Source organism: Musca autumnalis, unplaced genomic scaffold (assembly GCF_047663935.1).
Source record: "Musca autumnalis isolate F117 unplaced genomic scaffold, ASM4766393v1 scaffold_3, whole genome shotgun sequence".
Lineage (NCBI taxonomy): Eukaryota > Metazoa > Arthropoda > Insecta > Diptera > Muscidae > Musca > Musca autumnalis.
In genome coordinates this window covers 260406004-260428905 of record NW_027411866.1, presented here as the reverse complement: position 1 = coordinate 260428905, position 22902 = coordinate 260406004, and the positions used below count along the sequence as shown (strand labels likewise).

At 37.0% G+C, this 22902-nt stretch overlaps 1 protein-coding gene across 24 annotated transcripts in view; it reads right to left on the bottom strand.

Annotated features, from left to right (window-relative positions):
• mmd (disintegrin and metalloproteinase domain-containing protein mind-meld) overlaps positions 1-22902 on the bottom strand; it is a 670172-nt gene that overhangs the window by 159509 nt on the left and 487761 nt on the right. For all 24 annotated transcript variants that reach the window (XR_012411845.1, XR_012411847.1, XR_012411846.1 and 21 more), the window contains one exon: positions 9323-9396. Coding sequence is in view for 21 of the 24 variants with exons in the window: in XM_073978215.1 (XP_073834316.1) it covers positions 9323-9396 (74 nt within the window). In the remaining 3 variants the exon portion in view is untranslated. The remainder of the gene's footprint in view (positions 1-9322; positions 9397-22902) is intronic.

The following is a 22902-nucleotide window of genomic DNA, read 5'->3' as shown; positions in this document are numbered from 1 at the left end:
TGTCAGTGCGCAAATTTACTGTGGCCGGATATCATTCTATTAAATTTTAAACTTAATTAGTGGTGTTGTTGGGCGGACATATAATATTATTTTTTTACGCGTAAAATGACACCATTACAATGAGAATCCAGGCAGAAAGCAAAATGATAAAGAAGAAAATGTTGTTTCTCCTTATTGGACCTTTTTGTTGTATCCATTATTATTATGAAGTGACATTCCAACCAATTTGTTTTTTTTTTGGCAATTTTATTAACACAATTTTAATTTTTATTGTTTATATGTTTGACCTGGGCCTAGTAGCCTGGCCCCAGTGTGGTGTAGTCTTCTAATATTGCCTTTATTATGGTTGGCCTGTACATTAACTGAGATGAGAGGTCAGAAATCTTTGGCATTTTAAGTGTTTTAGGCATTGTTTGTAATTTGCACTTAAATTTTTGTTTTATTTTTCCTTTGACGACGATTTTTATGGGCCGACAACAGGGAATTACCCAAGAAATACATGACACAAACACCCCAAAAACCATGCCTTTGTAACACAAAGGTCCAAAAACAACTCAAAGATGATACAGTGTCTACCCGAGAAAACAAGAAACGATAAAAAAAGAAAAACAAAAAAATGAATACAACTAACAGCGCAACAAGACAATAAAATATTTCCAAGAAATCAAACCTAATTCATTGCCTGTGTATGTGTGCGTGTGTTGCAAACCAAAAAAGGATGTTGTGGCAAAAGGCCTGAGAGACAATAACAAAATCCGGCAGGAAAAAGTGAAGAAACAAAACTCTAAATATGTGTATACACTGAAACCATAGTTGCTCACACAGTAACAACCCAAAGTTTCGACCATAAAACACAATATGAAGAATGAAATCAAATTAAGCTGTTTTATCTGTTAAGATTTCAAATGCAAAACAACAGCAACATCAATAAACAATGGCAGAACAAAAAACAACAAACTGCCAGAGTGGGAAAGAATGAATGAAAGAAAGTATTAATACATCATCCATGTCGGCTGAGTATTGAACCAAATGCAAAAACGTAATCGTCTTCAGTCATTGAAGTTTTGTTTTTTTTTTCGTTTTTTGCTCCTTTGATAGTTTCCTGTGAGCTTTACATCTCAATTTTATTAAAATGAAGGCAAATGAAAACTATGTTTACCCTTTGTAGCTGTCAATTTTGTTTCGTTTCATTTTTGTTTGTTTTCATTTTGAAATAATTGGAAATGGGTTGCAAATCTTTTGCTGTCTTTTTTTGTGAACACATATTGGATTTTTTTACGGTTAAGACAAAGATGTTGAAACTTGAAGGAGGATTTAAAAAATCTTAGTAAATTATTTCGTTTTCATTGTATTTCAAATTCATTTTCATTGATTTACATTCTATGTTCGTACATACATACATATGTAAATACAAAAATTTAAAACGTTTAGGACAATATTAAATTTACCTTAATCTAGTCCCAAGCCTAAAGTTTTTTTTCAAAAATTTGGTACAGAAATCTCTCATTTACCACTTCACAATGGTGCCCAAAGATTTCAGATCTACGTGGATCCAAGTGTAATTTAAATACAAATTAAATGAAACAAGTAAAAAAGTGTCAGTCGGCTTTGCCGACAGATACATATCCTCAGCTAATGTGAAGTGAAACTTTCACCTACGGACAGATCGAATGTATTTAAGGTCTCTTCAGAATTTTCTGGCCCTTTTTGGACATTTGAACTTGCCGACAAAAATGTGGAAAAGGAATTAACTGCACTAAGACACAAGTGTTTAACTTTTGAGGGGGAGGTATCTTTGGGGTGGACCAATATGGGCCATTTTAGAAGTTAAACTAAATTTTGACAAAATATTGGAAGATCCAAAGTTTGGACCAAATTGGTTGCCCCATTCAAGTGATATCGTCCTAGCATTTTAGTGACATTTTTAAGAAGGAGAAGTACCGGAATTTTTGGACGGTATTGCCCCATGAAGCTAAGTTTGGATATAATATGACGAAGACCAAATGTTGAACCAAATTGGTTGAACAGTTCGAGAGTTATCGTGCTCTCCGACCGCCACATTTGGTGACATTGGGGTTTTTCACACCTTTCGGGCTGTTTTCCCAAGAAATATGGACTTGCCCCTGAAAAAGTTTTACCGTCGTAATGGCGGTAGCGATTGCAAATCGCTTCAACAAAATTCAAAATGATTCGAGATCAGGTCTTAAAGTGAACTTATCCGAAATTTTGTGTGAGAGGTACCAGAAGGAGTAGACAAATATTATATTAGGACGTGCGAAGTATGGATTACAGCGGTCACTCCCTTCAAGAGTTATCGTGCGCACAATTTCTCCGAACATTTTCGAACTTTTGTGGGGGAGGTACCTGAAGGAGTGGACCGATATGGCTTATCTTCGAATTTAAAATACGTTTGGACAAAATATTACGAAGGCCAAATTTTGGACCGAATCGGCAGATCCGTTCGAGAGTTATTTTGCGCGCCAACCACTACGCACAGTGTCATAGGGGCTTTTGGCAACTTTCAGGCTATTTTGTCAGGAAGTATGGACTTGCCGTGATGAAACTTTTACCGTCGTATGTGGGGCAGTGAATACAAGTTGCTGCAACAAAAATCAAAGCAATTCGAGAGCAGGTCCTAATGTGAACCTTTCCGAAATTTTGTGTGGGAGGTATCCGAAGAAGTGGACCGATTGAGTCCATATTGGTCTGGTCTAGGTCTGGTTGAAATTTTACGATGTGCAAAGTATGGATCAAGTCGGCTACTTCCTTCAAGAGTTATCGTGCGCACAAATTTTCCAAAGATTTTAGAAATTTTGTGGGGAGATACCGGAAGGAGTGGACCGATTTAACCCATCTTCGAACTTAAACTCAGTTTCAACAAAATATTACGAAAGCCAAAATTTGAAACGAATCGGTTCATCCGTTCGAGAGTTATCGTGCGCTCCAGCCAGCCAGACAGACAGACGGACGGACATTGTTCAATCGACTCCAAATTGTCTGAAACACATTTCGTCCAAACATACTTGGAGTTTAAAACCATTATTTCGATGAGGCACATTGTGCCCGTATGAAAGTGTATATACCCTCGTTAGCATAAATGCTGAGGGTATAACCAGGGACGTAAGCCGTATGTTGGCGAAGGGAAGTCTTCCCCATATTGTTCAAAGATTTGTTGGACATGTTGCTTCAAAGAAGACATATGTGTCCATGATACCATGATCTTCATCACCAAAAAAGTCGAACTTTTGCGGAGGAGTATCTGAAGGAATACACCTCGAAATTTTGGGAGTCATTAATTTCGAAATACTTATAGAACATTGAAAATCCATCCTGCGTAGTTGTGATTTAAATTCTACATATTTTTTTTTGTAAAATATATAAATAATTGGATTAAAATAACTTTGCTGTTATCTCAGCACATATAATATAGATGGCTTCTTTCGCCCGCACACACAGCACATACTTTCAACTTTAACGTTAAATTCCATGTGACCTTTAATTGCCACTGGTGACAGGAAAAAGAAAGAAAAATAAATACGTTTTTTCCGACTGTCATTGTGTATTTTGGTCATGGTAAATAGAAAAACAACCTAAGTAAATTGTTTACTTTGTTATTCTGTGTCAGTTGGACATTGTCGCTACTGGGTTGTGACACTTTTTGCTATTGCTGGCTACAATTGACCTCGCCTAGATAAGCAAATCTTGCTGTGTGATGGTTTTATTACATTTAAATTTTTTCCGTTTTATGTTGTCCCGTCGGTCTCTCTCATCTGGGTCTTAGCCATGATTGAGGTTGATGGAGAATGCTGCAAGTTTTTGTACCTTAAGGGATGGAGGATTAGATTTCGCCAACAATGTCCAGGAAGTTTTGTCAACACGTTTTTAGATATGCCCAAAGGTATGTTTACCAAAAACTTTAGTTTTTTTTTCACATTAAAGAGTATTATTAATAACATTAGAAAAGGTGCAAAAAAGGAAAAATATACCAAAATAAACAACTATGACCATAAAGTGAAAATATTAATTTTGTTCATTAGAATGCTGGGAGACAAAGGGTGACGAAAATGTTAGACGAATAAACAATAATCATTGAACTAGAACAAGTGTGCTGTTAGCTTGACATGAATTAAGAGTAATTCGGTACCACCGTGAAGCATGTCCGTCGGACATCGAATGAGCTTTGCAGAAATACCAAAATCAGACATGGCTTGGAACACCTTTGAAAGTATAGGGCTGTCGATTGCTGCTTTATAATCGAGGAAAAGATGGAAGGTGTCGATCTGCATTTCTTGGGTCTTTTCCAGGATTTGTCTCAAGGTAAATATCTGGTCAATGGTGGATTTACCAGGTCTAAAGCCGCACTGATAGGGTCCAATAATTTCATTGACCATAGGCTTTAGTCTCTCACACAATATGCCTGATACTATCTTATATGCAATAGGGAGCAGACTTATGCCCCTGTAATTGGAGCACACAGTCTTATCACCCTTCTTGTGGACTGGACATAGGATGCTCACGTTCCAATCGTTGGGTACTCGTTCTTCCTGCCAGATGGTGCTAACTAGCTGATGCATACACCTTATCAGCGTGTCGCCTCCGGTTTTGAACAGCTCGGCTGGTAGGCCATCTGCTCCTGCCGCCTTATTATTCTTCAGCCGGTTTATTGCTGTCCTTACCTCATCTTGGCTGGGTGGTATACACAATACCATCTTCTGGGATTGGATCTGTGGTATCTTCGTCGTCTTCACTGCTATCGTATACCAAAAGTTTGGAAAAATGTTCTTTCCATATCCTGAGCACACTATCTGTATTAGTTACCAAATTACCTTGTTGGTCTCTACAGGAGGATATGCCTGTACCAAAGCCATCAGTTTGATGCTTCACTCTTTGGTAGAATTTTCGGACTTCGTCCTGTCTCCTGTACATCTCTATTTGTTCACACTCCCTCTTTTCCATCTCTCTCTTTTTCCTGCGGAAAAGACGTTTCTCCTCTCTTCGGTAGCAGCACGGCACTCCTGGTCATACCATGGATTCTTTGGTGGAGGTCTCTTGTATCCAAGTACTGATTTTGCGGCTGTTTGCATGGAGTGGGCAATATTTTGCCATTGTGCTGATATGTTATCGTGACGAGAAGCGCTTTCATTAAGCAATTGGGTCAGTTGAGTGGAATATGCTGTGGCTATCTGTTGTGTTTGCAGCTAAGCGATGTCCAACTTTCGTGTTGTGTCTGTCCGTGCTTTATTTGCAACGTTTAGACGCGTACGTACCTTTGCTGCAAAGAGGTAATGGTCCGAATCTATGTTTGCTCCTCGGAACGATCGTACTCCAACACGCTCGATGACTGTCTTCCATCTATCACAACGTGATCAATTTGATTTATTATTATTTGGTCTGGAGACAGCCAAGTGCCCTTATGAATATCGAGATGCTTAAATCTGGTACTGCTAACTACCATGTTTTTTGCCGCTGTCTGCCGAAGTCTATCAGGCTCATTCCATTGTCTGATGTTTCACTATGTAGACTGAATTTCCTGACTGTTGGTCCAAAGATATTCTCCTTTCCAATTTTGGCATTAAAATCGCCTAGAACAATTTTAATGTCATGGGCAGGACAACGGTCATATGTTTCTTCTAAGCGCTCGTAGAATATATCTTTGGCCTGTCCGTCCTTGTCTTCGGTTGGAGCATGAGCGCAGATAAAGCTGATGTTGAAGAATTTTACTTTTAATCGAATTGTAGCTAGTCTTTCATTCACTAGGGTGAAGTTGGAGACCAGATGTTTTAACCTCTGACCAACTACAAAACCGCAACCAAACTCATGCTAGCCCGACGCCCAAACCCAAGTTTTTAACGTTCTTATGGGTGAACGCGCGGCGCATGTTAGCTTACTACCTACGGGTGTTAAAGGCAGCTCCCCAGGTGACACCACGGGGTGGTCAGTGTCCACTTGTGATGAGAGAGGGACCAAGATAAATCCAGGACTTTGCCATGGTAAAGCCTGTCAGGACCGTTCCTTAGTATCTTTCATCCACTAACTTTATAAATATAAGGTTTTAGATTTCAAATATGTTAGACCAAGGCAGTTTTCATCAATTGGCAGATTAGCCATGTCCGTCCATCACTCTGTCGAAGGTAATAAATATTCAATTTGGTCCATATTTTGATAATCGTAATATACCTACCAGTTGTAGATCAGGCTGGAATATAGATTATGTTGGCCCACTCCTTCGGTTACCTCCCAGACAAAATTTGAAAATATATATCGAAATTTCAGTTTAATACTAGATTTCGGATTATTTTTAACTTTTTTGCAAGATGTTTCCATTTCGGCGTCAATATTTCCTGAGATAGTTACAGATGACAGATGAAAACGATAACGAATTGAGTAACCGATTTGGCCAGAGTTTTGCATATCGTCAAATTTCTCCCAAACGTACACCAAGTTCAAAGAAGGTATATATCGGCAACACGTATCTTCCTCACAAAACTGCAGCTGAAAAGCTGTCCGTGGATCGTTTTGAAAATTTTACCTTGTGGACTTGTTCAAAGCTTTTCATGGTCAAGTCCGCGCTCCCTAATATAATTGGGCAAAGGCTCTAACAAATCCTACAGTGACCAACTTAAATGGCTATTTAAAGGAGTTACTGACAGTGCACGATGGGGCCAATAGCAGGTTTTCGAGGCAAAAAGTCAATTTTTGAAGTGAACAATTTGAAAAAAATAATAATGGATTTCGATTGCCAACACTCTGAATCACTAAAAATAAAAATATAAATCAATCTGGTAACATCACATAGCGACATACTGATCTGGCAATGGTGACATATTTTCTTATGCATCATTTTCCGACATTCATTATAAATAAGTAGTGAATGTATTTTAGGCGCCAAAAAGAACATTTCAACATTTTTATATTTTTTAAACATGGAAAGCTCTTCAATGGGTATGTAAAATAAGATAATGTTAACAAATAATAAAAATGTTATGTGTGGTAAATGTATTTTTGAGTTAAGATGTTATGTCTTTTTTGGAGTATTTTGCTTTGTTATCCATGTGTTCTCTGGAGTATAACTTTTAAGATCTAGGTAGATCTAGGATATTATATATATGTAGTGAAAGGTATTAATGTGTACTATCATTTTGTGAACAAATTAGCTGCGCCTATCTGCGCCTTTTCATAAAAATCTGATTTCAGATGTCGTAATACTTAAAAATATGGACATTTTTATGTTTTGGTTGGCGAATAATCGGAAACCTATTAATGTTACCAATTGGATTTCGGAAAAATGTAATAGACGTATATAATAATAATAATATATAATTTCAAAGATATCGCAAACTTTGGTTTTGTAGTGGAATCTTAGCCGATTTTTACTAAATTTGGAACCTTTTTTTATTAACTTATAACAAAGCACAGACAAAACCATGAAATTTGAACATATGTATATAGGGGAGCTATTTCTATATCTGAACCGAATTCAATATAACTTGACAAACTTATTTATAGTCCGAATTCCGTAACATTTTCCAAATTTTATTGTAATTTGATGGAATTTGCATGCTTGGTCAATCATTTTCCTGAAATCGGGCGAACATATATATGTGAGCTATATCCAATTCTGAACCGATTTCAATATGATTTGCCAAAAATGTTTCTAGACCAAAATCCGTCACACATTTCAAATTTCATCAAGATTGGACATACATAGCGGGATTGGTGCACCAAATACCTAAAATCGGGCGAAAATATATATGGGAGCAATATCAAAATCTGAACCGATTTCAATATAACTTGGCAAACTTATTTGTAGTCCTAATTCCGTGGTATTTTCCAAATCGCATAAAAATTGGGCAGAATTTGCGTGTTTGGTCCATCAATTGCTTGAAATCGGGCGAACATATATACGGCAGCTATATGTATATATGAACCGATATGAACCAAATTTGGCATATTAGTTTCTAAGCCCATTATAAACATCTGTACAAAATTTGGAATGTCTAGCTTGCCCCAGTGATTTGTTGCCTCGAAAACCTGTCATTGGCCCCATCGTGCAGTGGTCCAATTTTGGTACATATTCTAATATGTAATAACTTAAATCAAGGCTGGTTTTAAAGTGTTTAACGAAGGTAATCCTGGTGATTCTAATTACAATGAAATTTTTCGCGGCCCTTACTTACTGACGAAAAAGCTTTAAAACATACGGCGACCAACTAAATTGGCTGGTTATCACGATTAGCATTGAAAGAAATGACACCCTAAATTAGATCCACTTTTATGGCAGATCATTCCTTCAGGAACCTCCTCCATAAAAGTTTAGCTCTTTGACACATTCTCCGAGGTTTTAGTTTGTTTTCTTTCGTTTTTGTTTTTGAGTACACAAATCTGTCACTAAAGCTGGCTAATATATGTATACTTTTTGATTTGTTTTTACCGCACACAGTTTTAGTGATCCCTATTACAGCGGTGCAATTATGGACCTTTCAAAGTATGGAAAGAGTTATTTTTCAATAACCCTAGTGCATGATCATTATCTGTTAAAAGATTTAGTGGGATTACATCAAAACCTTCAGTTTCATGTTACACTTTTAGGTAGTATGTTCGGATTTTATTCTGTAAAACTGATTCCTTTAAAACTCTTTTTTACTGAATGTCGTTTTTTTACCGGGAAAGTAACTATTTGTACTCTCCCCAACAAACGACTCATGTTTGCAGGATATTGGTATGTCATAGGAACGATTATTCCTTTTGGCACCTACGTTCAATAGGATTGGTATTTTTGCTTAATAGTTATGTGATCTTAGACGATTTATCTGCTCGGATCGATTGTTGTGGTTTAGATGAGGGCGAGCATTATGAAAAATGCGGTATCTTGAGGCTTGAACTGGTGCCATCCATATTGACTTGTTTATATCAATACGATTGGAGCGTCCCTTACCTATTTTGGCATTAAATCACCTAGAATACTTTTAATATAGTTTCGTTTTTAATGTTCGGTATTAATTAGACCTCACTAAGTAAATCTTAACTATAAAAGTTCTCTATTGTCGACATTATCATAAAATGGTTAAAATTAAAAATATTGTAATATACTGGTTCTGAAATTCCCCTCTTTTTTACTCTCGTCAGTAGTACATATAACGAATGAGTTATTTCATCTTTTAAATATGTGATTAAGTATACAACACCATGTACGGCAAGCCAAATACTGATTCTACTACGTATATGATTGTAATAAAATTTCTACATATGTATGCATGTGTGTATAGTCTATGTTTTTATCCCACCTAATTGCATATATAACATTCTCATGTCAAATACTTACGAATTTAATTCCAGATCTAAACGAAACTTATGATTAAAAGCCTTAATTAACAATGAGGTTCGATGAAAGTGTTTCTGCAAAGAGAAAGAGAGAAAGAGAAAAAGAAACTTGAAATTAATAAACAGAATTAATGGAAGACATTAAATACTCAAGTAAATAAATGAGAATTTTATTAAGTGTAAATAAGTAGTAGAAAGCATCTGTTTTCGGTGCCAGACAATGATTAACGTTAAGAAGTGATTGAGGAGAGCAATGACACAATATTATTTGTTCGTGAAGAGTTTTCAGACATGTTTGCCTTGATTAACTAATTGAATTATTTATTATTAATTTGCCAGGCATGGCAACTAGTCATAGTCTTAATTAAAATTATTCATCTCTTCTTTTGGAAATGAATCAAAGAGTTTGAAGTTTTCTAGTATTGAATATTAATGCGACAATGGTTTCGTTGTTAGTTGCTCTTTTATATAAATTTTTAAAATATTGTGAGTTGTATTTTCTGCTTTAAAAATACATCTTAAAACTCTTACACCACATGTGAAAATATTGTCACATTATCTTTACAACTATATTTTTGAGTAAAATATTAAAGCAGACCTATTTTTGTTTTCGTAAATTCGTATTTTTGACAACATCCTCAGGGTATTTTTGTAGGTGGCAAGAGATGCATGAATATTTACATTTCAATTGGAATATTTTAAATATTTTCAGCAATATTTATTTTGTTTTTATTTTTGCTCGACAAATATATTTGCTTTATCATCATTATTGCTGGCTCTGCTGTTCTGCTGTTTTTGGCTTCGGCCACAATTGAAGTAGGCTTTTCTGTTGGTTAGAGGCTGATGACGATGACTGTGGCTGTTTATTTGCAAAAAGTAATGTAAACCATTCATTTCATTTGAGTAATTGAAATTTAATTGATAAACAGAATGAAAGCTTTGGAAAACCGCTTTCCATTAAAATGTTTCACTTGAGAGCACTCAAATCGACAATGCCGCCGACAAGAACAAAAAAGGAAACAAGAAATGAGTTCGTATTCATTTGCAACCACATGCACGCACACATAAACACACTCACACAAACGAGGCAACTATAAATAAGAGACTTGGCAAAAGAAAAGTGCAAATAAATAGAAAAAATATGCCACATTTTCTCTTTCCAGTAGTGACTTCTAGGTGGGGTCTAGGTACCTCCTGGCCTTCCATTCATTGCCTTGCCCTTTTATTACTGTTCAAGTGTCTCTGCTTTAGTTAAACAACAAAGTAAACAATTTTCAAGGTATGAATTTAAATTAAAATGCCAAACGAAGCAACAGCATCGCAACTTGACTGAATATTTTGAAACGAAAACTTTACTGCCGCACTCATTACAGCCGAGCCAATGCTTTAAAAAGTGAGTGAATGGCAAGCAAGAGAAAGAAAAGAATTTATTCGCTTCGAATGCTGTATACAAATAAATAAATTATGGTTGTTATCGTTATGCTTGCTGTTGTTGTTATAGCCGATATGCCGCATCCTATTGGTCGACAATTTTTGTCATTCCTCAACGACAACGACAATGAAGAAAGCCTACAATTGTTGTCTTCAACATGCTCATTAAACAAATTAAAATGTTGACTGTTCTCATTTGTAGCGTTGTTTTATTTCTCTGTTTTATACAACTTCCGTTACCATCACATTAACGTTCATCTTTGTGCACTCGTAGCTATACATTGTCATGTTGTTATCTACAGTTATATACGTTATGAATTGGATGAATTTAGTTCGTGGGTGGGTGTTACAATGGATGATAATACATTTACATTTACACAGGCATACTTAAGTGGTTAAAGTTTAGTGAAGATTATTTCGAGACTTTTTTTTAATTTTTAAAATGGAAGTATGTCGTGCTAACCATCATTGCATCACGGTGCTATCGAGGTGCAAAATAGTATATTATTACAATATTATGCGTCTCTGGCAAAAATGCCGTGGCTACTAGTCCATATTTGCATTAGGCAATTTTCGTTGCGGCAATTGAGAGAGAGGTGAAACATATGGTAACCCATTGCCTTTAAGCACCCTTTCTCACCGACAAACTGACAATTGTCACAAGGAAAATTGCCTAATGAAAAAATATGGATTTAGATTCAGGTAGCACAATATGTCCTGGCACTCATGGAAATACCATCCGGTAAATCTTTAATTGTTTATCTTTGTCCCGTATCATTGACCAAAAAAATAGAATTGAGTTGCAATCATAAAAAAAAATATTTTTTCTACGTCTTCAATAGTAGCACAGAAAATAAATAGAAATCACAGGCCGCTTTCACAGAAATGTCAATAACATTGAAAGATACCAAGCAATGGTCCTGTCCTTCTTAGTCCCTCTCAAATCTTAAATTGACACAGACCTCCCCGTGTTGTCACCTAATGAGCTAACAACGATAAACAAAACACATAATTTACGCACTTTATTATAGCTGCCATGACACAAAGCATGAGTTTGGTTGCGGATTTTTTGTTGGTAACAGGTTTAAACACCTGGCCTCCAGCTTCACCCCAGTGAGTGAAAGACTTGCTTTATTTGCGCTAATGTTCCAACTGAAGACATAGACGAACAGACTAGAGTTGGGTAATCTCTATTCTTGTTCCTTGTACTAGTTCCAAACCGTATGAGTAACATCATGACATATAACGTGTGATAGTAAGTATACGCAGTTTGTTCAAAGAAAAAATGTGGGCCATTAAAATTGCGAAGTGAACTACATAGTTCCATATAGTTCCTTTGCCACAACTCTAGAACAGACCAAAGATATATTCAACAAGACGGCAGTAGCCGTGCCCTCTGACATCCAAATAATTCCTTATTTATTGTTTTCCAAAATTGGAAAAGATAATATCATTAGCCCAAAAGTCGGGAAATTCAGTCGCCACAGTGAAACATCAGACAATGGAATGAGGGTGATAGACTTCACAGAGGCAAAAAAACATGGAAGTTAGCAGTACCAGATTTATGCATCTCCAAATTCATAAGGGCACTTGGCTGTGTCCAGACAAAAAACAACAAATCATATTGATCTCGTTGTGATAGATGGAAGACATTCATCGAGCGTGTTGTATGTACGATCATTCCGAGGAGCAAACATAGACTCGGACCACCAGTTTCTTGCAGCAAATAAAGTACGAACAGACACAACATGGAAGTTGGGCATCTGCAAGCTGCATTTACAGCAGATAGCCAAAGCATCGTCCACCCAACTGGCCCAATTGCTTAATCAAAGCACTCCTTATCCCGATAACATATCAGCATGGTAGAAAAGTATTGCCCACTCCATGCAAACAGCCGCAAAATCCATATTTTGGATACCAGAGACCTCCACCAAAGGACCCATAGAGAGGAGTTTCGTGCTGCTTCCGCAGAGTAAAATGCAGCATATAGGCGTATGCGGCGTAGCGCACGAAGGAGATATCGTAAGAAAAGGAGAGAGGAGAAACTTAGTTTCCTCAGGAAAAGGAGAGAAATGGAAAAGCGAAAAGAATTTGAAAAATCGAGGTGTACAGGAGCCGGTATGAAGTCCGAAAATTTTAACAAAGAGTGAAACATCAAAGTTATGACTTCGGTATTGGCACAATCAACTTTAGATACCAGCAAGGTAATTTGGTAACTGATGCAAACAGTGTGCTCGGAATATGGAAAGAGCGTTTTATAAACTGTTTTGGTATGCAATACTAGCGAAACGACGAAGATACCACAGATCCAATCCCGCCAGGCCAAGATGAGTTGTAGACAGCAATAAACCGACTGAAGAGTAATAAGACAGTAGGATCCGATGGCCTACCAGCCGAGCTGTTCAAAACCGGAGGCAACACGCTGATAAGGTGTATGCATCAGGTAGTTAGCACCATCTGGCAGGAAGTACATTTACCTTGCGATTGGAACCTGAGATTCCTGTGTCCCGTCCACAAGAAAGGGCATACGTCTTCTCCCTATTGCCTACAAGATAGTGTCAGGCACCGATGTAGCCAGGGGGAGGCCCGGGGGGCCTGCATTTACACCAATTGCCACACGTTACTTGGTTATGTTGATGAACTAGACATCATGGGACGAAAGTAACTAATACCTTTAAGAAGGCTGCTAAAGTGGGTCTGGCTATAAACGACGACAAGACCAAGGTGATGGCGTCGACGCGCAATGCGTCCATAGAACTTGGACCAATTGCGAAAGTTGGTTCCTATAATTTTGGCGTAGTTAAAGACTTCGTCTACCTCCAACCAATAACTTGAGCTGTGAAATAAGAAGAATTGTATTGGGTAACAGATTCTACTTTGGCTTAAGTAAGAAGCTTAAAAACAAAAAGACACATCTCGTGAAACAAAAATCGCAATTTTCGAAACGCTGAAGCTATCTGTGCTAATGCATTGCTCCCAAGCCTGGGTACTGGCGCTTATAAGGCTGATAAGACAGTGATTGTTTTTTTTTTTCTAAAAAATTCTTCGAAAGATCTGCGGGCTAATCTCCGTTGATGGTGAATATCGACGTCGAAAGAGCTACGAGCTATTAACTGTATTGGGCTACAACGAACGCCTTGGATTGAACGATGATACTGGCATTAAAAAGGCGAATGCACAAAAGTCACAATACGTTAAAGGAAAAGCTTGTAGGCTAAGTGTTCGATGGAAAGAACTGGAGAAAGATGAAATCGAAGATGGCATCGAAGTCCGTGATATCCCCAAAAATGGGAAAGTATTGCAAGAGATCGGGCTATGTGGAAATCTGACCTTATTTTGGCACGTGAGACAATTTTGCATATAAATTTCTTTGCAAATTTTCTTCTATGTTAAAAGCTTCTTAGCACAACCTCAGTAAGTGCTGAGTTTGTCATTTACAAGGACTATAAATATGAAAAAATAATAGTACTGAAAGAAAGTGAAATGCAATTTAAACTTGTAAAAACTTGCCCCTGAAAGAATTCCTTGTGGCATTTGAAACAACTCTTCGCTTTATGCTATAGCTTATTACAGATAATCAGTTGCGTAAAAATATTAAATTATATCAAGCTTATACAATAACAGCAAGGACTTTGCCGCCTTGCCTTGAAACAATATCATCTTTTCCGCACAATTAAGTATGAGCTTTGTGCTATTAAGAAAATATCGTTAATTTTAATAGGCCATCATGTACACCGAAGCATTTCCGCTGCGACCGGCATTTAATATATACTAGACGTTTATGATAATGACCTTTAGTAGTTGTATTTTTAAGCCATCTACATAACATCTACATAACTCACAAAATAATTAGAGTATGCCATCTTTCGAAGCGTCGCCATACATAGGTGTTTTTTTAATTTTACTTTTTCTAAGATTTATATGATGAGTCCCTTGTGACCTCTTTATTCATCGAAATGACTTACCAAAATAAAGTTTCATTTCTGCAGTTTTCTCATTACATTAACGTCCTAGTTGCTCGCTCGTTCGCTAGAATCAGTATCTCAACGACTGACATAAATTTGAATAAGGTCACATCATTTGGATTTGTTAATGATAATAGTTGTCATTAGTATTCATTTGAAATTGATAAATGTCACAAGCTTTTTTTTCCTCTTCTATTGTTCTTACATAGAAAGGAGAATTACTTTACTACTTTTTATGGGGTGGTTGTTGATAGTCATAGCTCATAGCCATGGGGAGACAATGATGAAATGAATTAACAAAAATACTTTAAGTAATTTATGTACAAGTTCTTCGAAATTTATGGGACATTTGAACTAAAAGGCCATGGCTAATAGACGAATCTGCATTCATAAATCTCACACAAGGGGCAGACGGACGTAGAGAGATATCAAAGGAGATTTTAAGATTGAAGCTATTTTATGGCAAACGATTTCTTAAAAAATAAATATTGAAATTTTATGAAAATTTCCTTGAATATTAAAAAGATATCGCTTTCCATGCTCGTTGTTGTTTTATGGCATGCGACCAGGGTGAGTGAGTGTGTTTGTGAATCAATTTTAATGGAATACTAAGCACTTTGGGTACTTCATCATCAAGCCACACTAATGGAATAACCGCAAAAATGGAATGGTTCAATGTTAGTCATGATGCTGGAGTTTTTTTGCCATGGTTCTTCTTGGTACTAACTATAAATGGCTGGCTGGCTGGTTGACTGAATAAATTTTCTATACTAACTACAATACCAGAAAAAAATAAATGTTTTAGCTCAAGGCATTGCTTATAAATTGTTGCTGGTCGAAGCTACGTTGTGTTCGTTTGCTTCTCTCTAATACATGTCCTAGTTGAATTAGTGGCAATACACCAAAAGGAATTATTTAAAAATTTCATAAAAAGTAATGTTATGGATTTTCGTTTATTCGAACCACAGCCGTTGTATGCTTTGATAATTCTTTATGGTTGCCCTCAAGTGATAATTTGTTAGAGCACTGCTAAACCTCGGTCCCAAGTGCAGTGGTTGTATAGGCTGTTGGTTTGGTTGGCTGTTGAATGGCTTGCCAAGTGAATACCGGGTTTAAATTTTGAATAAAACGGGATAAATGTTGACAATGTGCCAGCGAACTTTTGCTACTTCAGACAAACAATTGTCTTCTATGTATTAGTGCTAGTGAACAAGTGAAAGGCATTAACAAGGGATGACACAGTGATGCCCAATCAAATCGATTTTGAAATACACAACAAATAATGACAGAAAGCTTTGTTAAAACTTATTTTTATATCAAAGTGACAAAGTGATCTGCTTCTCTTATTTAAGCGAAAACGAATATTTGCAAAGCTATTTAAAAAAAATAACAAATAAGTTTTGATAAAAATTGGTACCCTTGTTATAGCAATTGCAATTGTGTTTCTATTGGACATGACGCAGAGTGGTTAAGAATTCGATTTTTCTGGCCAAAACCTCAATTTTTGTCGTCACTGTTTGTTAATTTCTATGTGGGATTCGATAGTAGTCATATTGAAACTAAGAAAACCAAAAAAATAGGTCAAAATACTAGAAGGTGTGGGCGTGGCATGATCTTCATGATGACAATTTTCCCCAATTTTGGAAAATACGTAATTTTTTAAATTTTCTGGAGAAATTTTCTCGGAAACAGACATTTTGTTAATTTGTTTGTTTTACCGTAGCATTTACACGAATATTTTTCCTTGATTTATTTTTCCTCAGGTACTAATTTTAAGTGAAATTTCGACTTTAATTGACTAGAACTTTTAGGGAACAGCATAGAAATAAGTTCTGTTTTAGCTAAAATATGCCTGAGAGTGTTCTCTTTCAACCCATATATACTTTTGTATCCGTCCCGTTTCATCTGTTTGACACTTTTTATATCCATTAAAATTGCATGTGTTTTTTTTACACAAATACATTTTTTTAAATATATGGTTTTTATGAAAAGCTTGAACAAATTCTAAATTTTTAGATTTTTTTTAATTAAAAACAATTTTATTTTTTTTTTGCCTTTTTTATTTAGGTTTGACAATTTTTACTATATAAAAACACTCATATTGTGATGAAAAATAATAAAAAAACTCAAAACTTAAACTTTGAGATAGCATTTCTCTGCAACTACCTAGTTTTATCGGTTTTGATCCTCCGGAATGCTGTTATCTGTCGAACAAAAAATTAAAATATCTATATCCGTTCAAAAACAAAATGTTTACCTGGAAAATAAGATTGTGAACCACTGTGTGACGTATACATTTTTAATAATGGTTATAGATATTTTTAAGAAAAACACTACGAAAAGAAATTTGAATTCGATTTCTTTAAGGGTACCAAGACTTTTTTATGTGTCGAAAATCGAGCATTTTAAAAGAAAAATGTTGGTAACTGTTATTAACCAATTTGTTTTAATTGCCATAGAAAATGGCGACGAATGAATGTTGTTTTATCGAATGGAAATGAATTTCGATTATACTGCTGGAAGAAAATCTATATGACAGGTGTACCATAACTTTACCGGCCACTGTATCTTATTTGTTTTTTGATCTACATAAACAAATCCTATTTCAGCGTTTTTCATTGAGCACATTATTAGTTCCATAAGTACGAGGAGTATTTATAACGTATAAAAACTGACTCAAAGTATGGTATGGCAACATCAGTCATATACTAATTGTTAGTTTTATTATTTATATTCCATTGCTTTGATTGTGAAAATTGTTTGTTATTAATTTTTGTTTTAAATTTAATTTAATTTAAGGAAACTAAAAAAAACTCTCACACACCTTGTGTTCTTTCCACTGTGACGTGGTAGCGATGACAAGAATGCAACAGAAATACAAGCCTAGACACAATGAAACAATCCCCAGTCATACAACTCACAATTCCATGCAATGCTGCACAATTACGAGTGGTATCCGGCAACAATGAAATGCAATGCAACTGATACAGCTGGATGACAAACACGAAACGAAGGAGCCAGCGGCCCCCATGGACTTGGAGAAACAAAAAGCAAGCATCACTAACAATAGCAATGCTTTGCTAGCAAGCTATTGGGGAGTATTGGGCTCGTATCCAATGACACAACGACACGGTGTTCAGGCATTCAGGAGAAATGCCGACAGCACTTGTAAGTATGCAAAATATTTGAGTTTTTCATTCGCAATGCAGTGAGTTTGGTTGATTTTGTTATTGTTGCTGTTGTTGGGTTTATGTATTTCGAGCATATTATACGCACCAGCAGCCGTATTTTTTTTTTTAAATCTTATCTGTCTCTTTTTTCCTTACAAACATATACAACCAGAATGATATTTGACTTCGATCCTGTGAAAACGTTTGTTTCCATAGTGCATGTGTGATGTACATACAAGTATGTGTGACGTTTTATACCACCGAAAACAATAACGCAAAATTTGAAGCCGCCACTATGCAGATATTCATTGAAATAAAATATGGCATTGAATTTGTATTGCTGTTATTCCAACTTACAACTATGACCACGTTTTCCGTGTGCCTTTGTAAAACACCTATGAATGGAATAGCCACAACACCTACTCCAAAATGTGTTTTTATTTGATAGCCAACATCAGTAATAATTTTAGGTAACATATCTTTAAAAAAAGCTTACGCAAAGTTTTTAAAGGGAAAACTGAAAACAATGTGTCCTGAAATAAAAGCTTCTAATTAGTAGAATTTTCAACCCCTTTTACTACTAATAGAATGTCTCCTGCCTACCTTGAAGACTCTCAGTTTAGTAATGAATCAAATGCATCAAGAGTAAAACAACATAATTAACTTTGTATAATTAATTGGGTGACGTAGGGGATGGAAGATACCAAGCAACGGTCCTGACCGGTTTTAACATGGCAAAGCCCAGGATTTATCTTGGTCCCTCTTTCATCCCAAGTGGACACTGACCTCCCCGTGGTGTCACCTGGGGAACTGCCTTTAACACCCGTTAAAGGTAGTGAGCTAACATGTGCCGCGCGTTCACCCATAAGAACGTTAAAAACTTGGGTTTGGGCGTCGGGTTAGTAGCCCTTCCCTAGAAAAAACAGCCTACTATGAAAAAAACGAAAGAAAAGAAAAACAAACCCCTCTAAAGTTGACGAACCCCGCAAACGTTTTAAGGACCATGATCTGCGAATCTGCACCTGGAATGTTCGCACTCTTTATAGAGAAGGTGCAGTCTTCGCATTGGCAGACGTACTTGAAAAGTACAAGACCGATATTACTGCCATACAGGAAATACGATGGATTGGGAAAGGCGTCACAACAACACCTAAAGGTGACGCACTGTATTATAGCTGCCATGACGTAAAGCATGAGTTTGGTTGTGGATTCGTAGTTAGTCGGAGACTAAAACATCTGGTATCCAGCTTCACCCCAGTGAATGAAAGACTTGCTGCAATTCGAATAAAAGCTAAATTCTTCAACATCAGCTTTATTTGCGCTCATGCTCCCACTGAAGAAAAGGACGAACAGACCAATGATATATTTTACGAGCGCTTAGAAGAAACATATGACCGTTGCCCTGCCCATGACATTAAAATCATTCTAGGCGATTTTAATGCCAAAATTGGAAAGGAGAATATCTTTGGCCCAACAGTCGGGAAATTCAGTCTCCACAGTGAAACATCTGACAATGGTATGAGGCTGATAGACTTTGCAGCTGCAAAAAACATGGTAGTTAGCAGTACCAGATTTAATCATCTCGATATTCATAAGGGCACCTGGCTGTCTCCAGATCAGAAAAGAAGAAACCAAATTGATCATGTTGTGATAGATGGAAGACATTCATCGACATTGATTCGGACCACTACCTTGTTGCAGCAAAGGTACGCACCCGCTTAAACGTAGCAAACAAAGTACGAACAGACACAACACGATAGATATCGGTAAGCTGCAATCACAACAGATAGCCACAGCATATTCCACTCAACTAGCCCAATTGCTTAATCAAAGCACTCCTCATCCCGATAACATATCAGCGCAATGGCAAAGCATTGCCCACTCCATGCAAACAGCCGCAAAATCCATACTTGGATACCAGAGACCTCCACCAAGGAATCCATGGTATGATGAGGAGTGTCGTGCTGCCACTGAAGAGAAAAATGCGGCATATAAGGCTACTTTACAATCCGTAGCAACGCGTAGCGCACGAAAGAGATACAGGGAGAAAAGGAGAGAGGAGAAACGTCTTTTCCGCAGGAAAAAGAGAGAGATGGAAAAGCGGGAGTGTGAAAAAATCGAGATGTACAGGAGCCAGAATGAAGTCCGAAAATTCTACCAAAGAGTCAAGCATCAAACTCCTGTAGAGACCAGCAGGGTAATTTGGTAACTGATACAGATAGTGTACTCAGGATATGGAAAGAACATTTTTCAAATCTGGAGCCAGAATGAAGTCCGAAAATTCTACCAAAGAGTCAAGCATCAAACTCCTGTAGAGACCAGCAGGGTAATTTGGTAACTGATACAGATAGTGTACTCAGGATATGGAAAGAACATTTTTCAAATCTGTTGGTATCCAATAGCAGCGAAGACGACGAAGATACCACAGTCCCAATCCCAGAAGATGGTATTGAATGTATACCGCCCAGCCAAGATGAGGTAAAGACAGCAATAAATCGGCTGAAGAATAATAAGGCAGCAGGGGCCGATGGCTTACCAGCCGAGCTGTTCAAAACCGGAGGCGACACGCTGATAAGGTGTATTCATCAGCTAGTTAGCACCATCTGGCAGGAAGAACGAGTACCCGACGATTGGAACCTGAGTATACTGTGCCCCGTCCACAAGAAGGGAGATAAGACTGTATGCTCTAACTATAAGTCTACTCCCTATTGCCTACAAGATCGTGTCAGGGATATTGTGCGAACGACTAAAGCCTATGGTCAACAAGATAATTGGACCATACCAATGCGTCTTTAGACCTTTCAAGTCCACCATTGACCAGATATTTACCCTGCGGCAAATCCTGGTGAAGACCCACGAGATGCAGATCGACACCTACCACCTTTTTGTCGATTATAATGCAGCCTTCGACAGCCCGCTGCGTTCAAAGGTATTCCAAGCCATGTCTGAATTTGGTATTCCCGCAAAGCTCATCCGGCTTTGTAAAATGACTTTAACTGACACGAGGTCCTTAGTTGAAATAGGAAAGAAACTCTCCGAAGAGTTTGGTACCAAAAGTGGTTTCAGACAAGGAGACAGCCTTTCGTGTGACCTCTTCAACATCCTGCTAGAAAAGGTTATACGAGAGGCAAACGTCAAAAGAAGTGGCACAATCTACACCAATAGTCACATGTTACTTGCTTATGCTGATGATACAGACATCAGAAGTAACTGATACTTTTATAAAGGTCGAAGGAGAATCTGCAAAAGTGGGTCTGGCGGTAAACGGTGAGAAGACCAAGTTGATGGTGTCGACGCGCAATGCATCCATTGAGCTCGGACCGACTGTGGATGTTGGTTCCTATAATATTGAGGTAGTAAAAGACTTCGTCTACCTCGGCACCTCCGTAAACACAACAAACGACATCAGTTGAGAAATAAAAAGAAGAATTGTATTGGCCAACAGATGCTACTTTGGTTTAAGTAAGCAGTTTAAAAACAAAGCCACATCTCGTCAAACAAAAATAACGCTCTACAAAACACTGATACTACCCGTGCTGATGTATGGCTCCGAAGCCTGGGTACTTGCGCAAGTAGACATGGCAGTGCTTGGTGTGTTTGAGAGAAAAATTCTTCGAAAGATCTACGGATCAATCTGACGGTGAATATCGACGTCGCATGAACCACGAGCTGTATCTGCTATACAACGGCATCAATATAGTTAAACGTATCGAGATGCAGCGATTGCGTTGGCTAGGCTATATCGTAAGAATGAGCGATGATGAACCCGCTAAGGCGTATGAATACATGCCACATGTAATGGCCATTTATAACAAACACAACACGGACATTTTTTTACATTTTTTTTGTCATTCCTTTAATGTTTTCTTCTAATAATTTCATAAACAAAAACTCAAAATATATCGCTTTACGAAATATATAGGCCACAACTCATAATATCATTGTTTTTAATCCACCCGGAATTCGGCTTCCATAACATTCTTTCTGGCATTTAATCCATTACTGGCACTGCTGATGACATCAATGCACTCATCCAATCTTCTCGTCTTCCTCATCCAGGAGTAATAACTCTTTTACCAAATATTCCCTCTATAAAGATATTCTCTATTAAGATATTACTCCAAACTTCTTTTTTTATTTTGATCAATTACTCAAAATTGTAATTTATCATTATTGGTTTTTCTACTCCATTCATTTCTTCCCCTCATTTGTTTTGCTCAACCACTACGTGTGGGGTAGTATGAACAGCGAGAGTTTCTGTACTGTACAGACAGACGTAAACTAGCAAAGCATAACATACGAATGAAAATCGCTTAATTGCCAATACTGAACAGGAATCATTTAGAAGAATATTCATATTCAATTTGATGTTTTCCTTTCTATCGATTTCAATAAAAAAGAACGTGGGTTTCGAGTAAATTGACAACTTGATTGAACTTCCTTTTTATAATAACTCTTGAAGAAACAAGTCCTCTAAAAATCATCTGAAATATTTAAAAATATTTTTATAATCAGTGAATAAAAATTAAAATATATTCGTTTTTAACAAATTATAAGACCATTTAAAGGTTTTTAAATCGAAGCCCTGGAAATAAAAAAGTACCACTTCGAATTAAATTATTGGGAACAATTCTACCCACAGGGTAGAATTGCGTCCCCCATTCCGAATTACCAGCTAATAAAGTGTCTCCCAAACCGACTGTGTATCCTCCAACAAATTATTAATAAAACAAGAAGTCTCTTCATATTTCCTGGTCAGTGTTGGATGAACGTTTTGCCACCTTTAAAGGAGATCGAATCCATCCCACAAATCTTGGGAAGAAATTATAAGAAATATAAAGCGACACACTTGTGAGCGTCAAACATAAAGCCTATGAATTTACTCACATAATTGGGGACAGTATTGTGCATTTCAAGAGCTTGTGACACCCAATTCCCCGACTAACCTCATTTTGTGAAATCCCCCCTTGCATACATCTCCAAAAATCTACGGTGAAGTCTTAAATCATTGAACC